This window comes from Triticum aestivum, chromosome 3A (genome assembly GCF_018294505.1).
Source record: "Triticum aestivum cultivar Chinese Spring chromosome 3A, IWGSC CS RefSeq v2.1, whole genome shotgun sequence".
NCBI lineage: Eukaryota > Viridiplantae > Streptophyta > Magnoliopsida > Poales > Poaceae > Triticum > Triticum aestivum.
This window is the reverse complement of record NC_057800.1, coordinates 153,396,245-153,399,757: the sequence shown is the minus strand read 5'-3', so window position 1 is coordinate 153,399,757 and position 3,513 is coordinate 153,396,245. Positions and strand designations below refer to the sequence as shown.

Below are 3,513 nucleotides of genomic sequence, written 5' to 3'. Positions count from 1 at the left end.
TTGAGTGCGGCTAAATGGCTCCCAAGCTCATCTGATTATGTTTGTGAACAGCAAAATAAAAAAATATACTAGAAAAAGTTCAGATTGACATGAGAGATGTTTGAGTGTGTGATGTTCATACCAATTTTCATCATGTCTGGACATCTGATTAGCTATCAGAAAAAAATTGAGGGTCTGCGAAAAAGTTTATTGTTTGTGCAATATTCGAACCGAGTTTTTTTTGCTGGGAGCTACTCAAATGTCCAAACACGCTGAAAATTGAAACATACCTCATGCAGCTAAACATCTTCCTAAAAAAATCAGTTTTTTTTTACTTTTCTAGTATTTATTAACTGTTCATCGAGATCAGATAAGCTCGGGTAGAAAAATGGATATTGGGCCCAAGTTCAGAAACTTAGAGGAATTATACTTCTTATTATGTGAATAGACATTGTTGTTGTTTTTTTCTATTGGCGAAATGTTACTCATTGTTTAACCATGTTATTCTTGATTCTTTGAAAAAGGTTAAGTCTACATGATACGTACTTCCACATGAATCGCACAAATATAATCTACTGGGCACCGATGAACGATTATTTGTTTGTCTTTAAAGTCGACATGGCGAGCATCCGAGCATAATACAATAATTGCCGACACAAAGGGTAAAACAGTGTAGTGGTGGTATGGCAGGGGAAGCGCAAACCCAAAGTTCTGCTGTGTCATCATGATTTTCAAATCATTGACGCCCAAAATCAAACATCGTACAGCTCCTCTAGCTAGCAAACAAAACCCACGGCGCCCTCTGGCCAAATCTGAATCCAATTCCAAATCAGAAGCTAGCTTTTGCACACTGGGTCAGAGCCAAGAACAGTAGTACTACTAGTACTAGGAGTACATTACAGCAGAACCGCACGGCCAGTTACAGCCAAGATTAAAACTAAGATCAAACTGATGAACATCGTTGGAGCTAATCATGAACGCAGAGCATGATTACTTATGATAGAGTCCTACTGGTAGTTAAGGAAACGTCCTGGGGCTGGATTAATAACTGAGTGAGTGAGTGAGTGGATAGCCAGTGAGATCGCTGGCTAGCCGCCGTGGAGGACGACCCAGATGTCGGAGAAGGCCTGGAGGATGACGGGGTGGTGGCGCGGCGCGTTGAGCGAGAGGTACGACCGCAGCAGCCGCTCCAGCTCCACCGCGCCGAACATCTGCCGGCTCACCACCATCTCCACCATCGACGCCCGGAAGTCGGCGTAGGGGTCCCGCGACCGCTGCACCACCGCGAACCCCCTGCGCACCTGCTCCTCCGCCGCCGACACCACCGGCCGGAACCCTTCCCTCACGCCGCACGTGTCGCAGCTGCTCGCCACGCGATTCTTGCGCCTCTGCCCCCTGGCCCTCGCTCTCGGCGGCGGCGGCGGCGGCGGCTTGGGCGCCACTGCGGCAGGGGACTTCTTTGGTTTCTTCTTCTTGCTGTAGAACTCGGAGGAGTCGGAGGAGAAGGAGAAGCTTCTGGAGGAGGAGAAGAATGCCTCCGCGTCCCCCTTCTTGGCGTCGCTGCGGCCGTGCTCGTCAGCGTCGCTGCTGAAGACGTCGTCGCCGTCGGTGTCCGAGGTGCTGAAGCCATAGGGGTTGTTGGAGAGCAGCTTCTTGCTCTTGTCGCCCTTGACCCGGCCACCGAGGCGGTGGCGGTGGTGCCGATGACTGCCGTGGAGAGGGCTCTTTTTCTTGCTCTCCATCAGAGGCGACGCGTGCATGGAGAAGCGAGCCGGAGGCGGCAGAGAATGCACCGCGGCGCCGGCGCGGCGGTGCACGCGGTCGAGGGCGTTGGAGAAGGACTCGGTGCGGCCAACGATGGTGGCGTAGTCGCGGCGAGAAGAGGTAAGGAACGAGTCCCTGTCGCGGGAGATGGCGGAGTCGGCGGCCAAGAGCGCGCGGCTGGAGGAGCAGACGGAGCTCGGGGGCGGCTTGGACGCGGTCACCCCGTCGGCTGCCGCGCCCACCGCGGCGGAGCAGGAGGAGGAGGAGGAGGTCGACGCGGTGTTGTTGTTGCAGGTCGAGCGGAGCAGCGAGCCCGGACGGAACATCCGGGCCAGACGGTCCCGGAGGCGGCTGCTACTCCTGCCGCCGCCACCGCCATGGTCCATCGGTAGCTCAGTCGGTGCTCACTTGACGCCGGACTGGTTGGTTGTGGAAGCAGGGGAGCACTGGTGCCGAGCCATCGGTGTTATATGTTATATATAGCCGTGGGAGATGGAGCCGGGAGCGAAGGAAGGTTTGAAATGGCTAGCGTGAGCTGCCAGTACACTACGTGCACTACGAGCCGTGCGTACAAAGTGTGTCACGTGACGAATTATTAATCAAGGCATGCATTTTTCTTGTTTATGCAAGGATAATAAAGCCGACGAATGTTTTGGCATGTATGTAAGCATTCGGTTATGGAATCACTGACACCGAAGCACTGAGCAAATCATGCAAGATTTTCGTTATGGACTGACTCTGAAACAGATTTTAGTGTCACTGAGTTATCATCCAGCATTCCAGATATGATATACGGTGGGGCGAACGAATTACTGACTGTTCTTTTCTGACAAATAGTGGATTTTGTAGACTCAAACGGAGCATCAAGAAAGTACATAATACAATGAGCAAACATCCGACTTATATATACTAAATCAACTCAAACACACGCAAAAACACGTTGGCAACCAGCAAAGTCGTATATGACCAAAGTCCTGCGTAGACGAGGAAAAAAAACCCAAAGTGACTAGATCTAGGATCGACAAACTAGAGTAATGACCATACCCTACCAACCATCTCATGACACCACATGGACGACAAGGTTTTTCAGCATCAACGCCTTTAGAAGGGAGCGACACTCAAGTGTCGTCATTACCGGATCCAACCACAAGGCCAAAATCTAGGTTTTCACCTTGGAGATCAGTTTGAGTATATCTGAGCAATGTCTTCAATAAGATAACGACGTAAGAAAATATATCGCCATTGCCAGGTATAACCACTCGGGTCTGACATAGGCTTTCGCTCCGGAGCTCGAGACCGGGTGTTCGAGTAGCAACCCCATGGAAGTCACTCATGTGTTGTTGCCACCACTTTTTCGTGATCCCGCCTGCTACATGCAATGCATCCGTCTCCACTGTTCTTTGGAGAGAAGCCATTACAGATCGAGAGGACCAAGCCCAAGGACATGCATGTCGGGCAAGACAACAGTAACCTAGAACTAATTCACCACAGGAGGGCTTGGGGGAGATAGACCAACTGCGGAGGCGTAGATCTTGGTAACCATTAGGGCAAGAACATCAGCGTCGACATCTCAGAAGAGAGGGCACCACAGCTAGATGAGAGCAGCCATTTTAAACAAAACATCATCAGGGCGGTAAGGAAAGAGGTGTTTAATCATAAATTTCTAATCCATAAGGCACACCCAAGAGCACCAAAGACAATCCAAAACACCCTAGAGAATTGGCCTGAGTAATTCCTAATAATGTCGATAAGATCGTCCATACTTGACGG

General features: G+C 50.7%; 1 protein-coding gene across 1 annotated transcript; it reads right to left on the bottom strand.

The window, feature by feature from the left end:
• Positions 1–655: 655 nt before the first annotated feature.
• On the bottom strand, positions 656–2,341 carry LOC123058160 (uncharacterized). Its single transcript, XM_044480977.1, has one exon. It carries the CDS (start codon positions 2,127–2,129, stop codon positions 1,068–1,070), a length of 1,062 nt encoding a protein of 353 aa, XP_044336912.1. The 5' UTR covers positions 2,130–2,341; the 3' UTR covers positions 656–1,067.
• Positions 2,342–3,513: the final 1,172 nt, after the last annotated feature.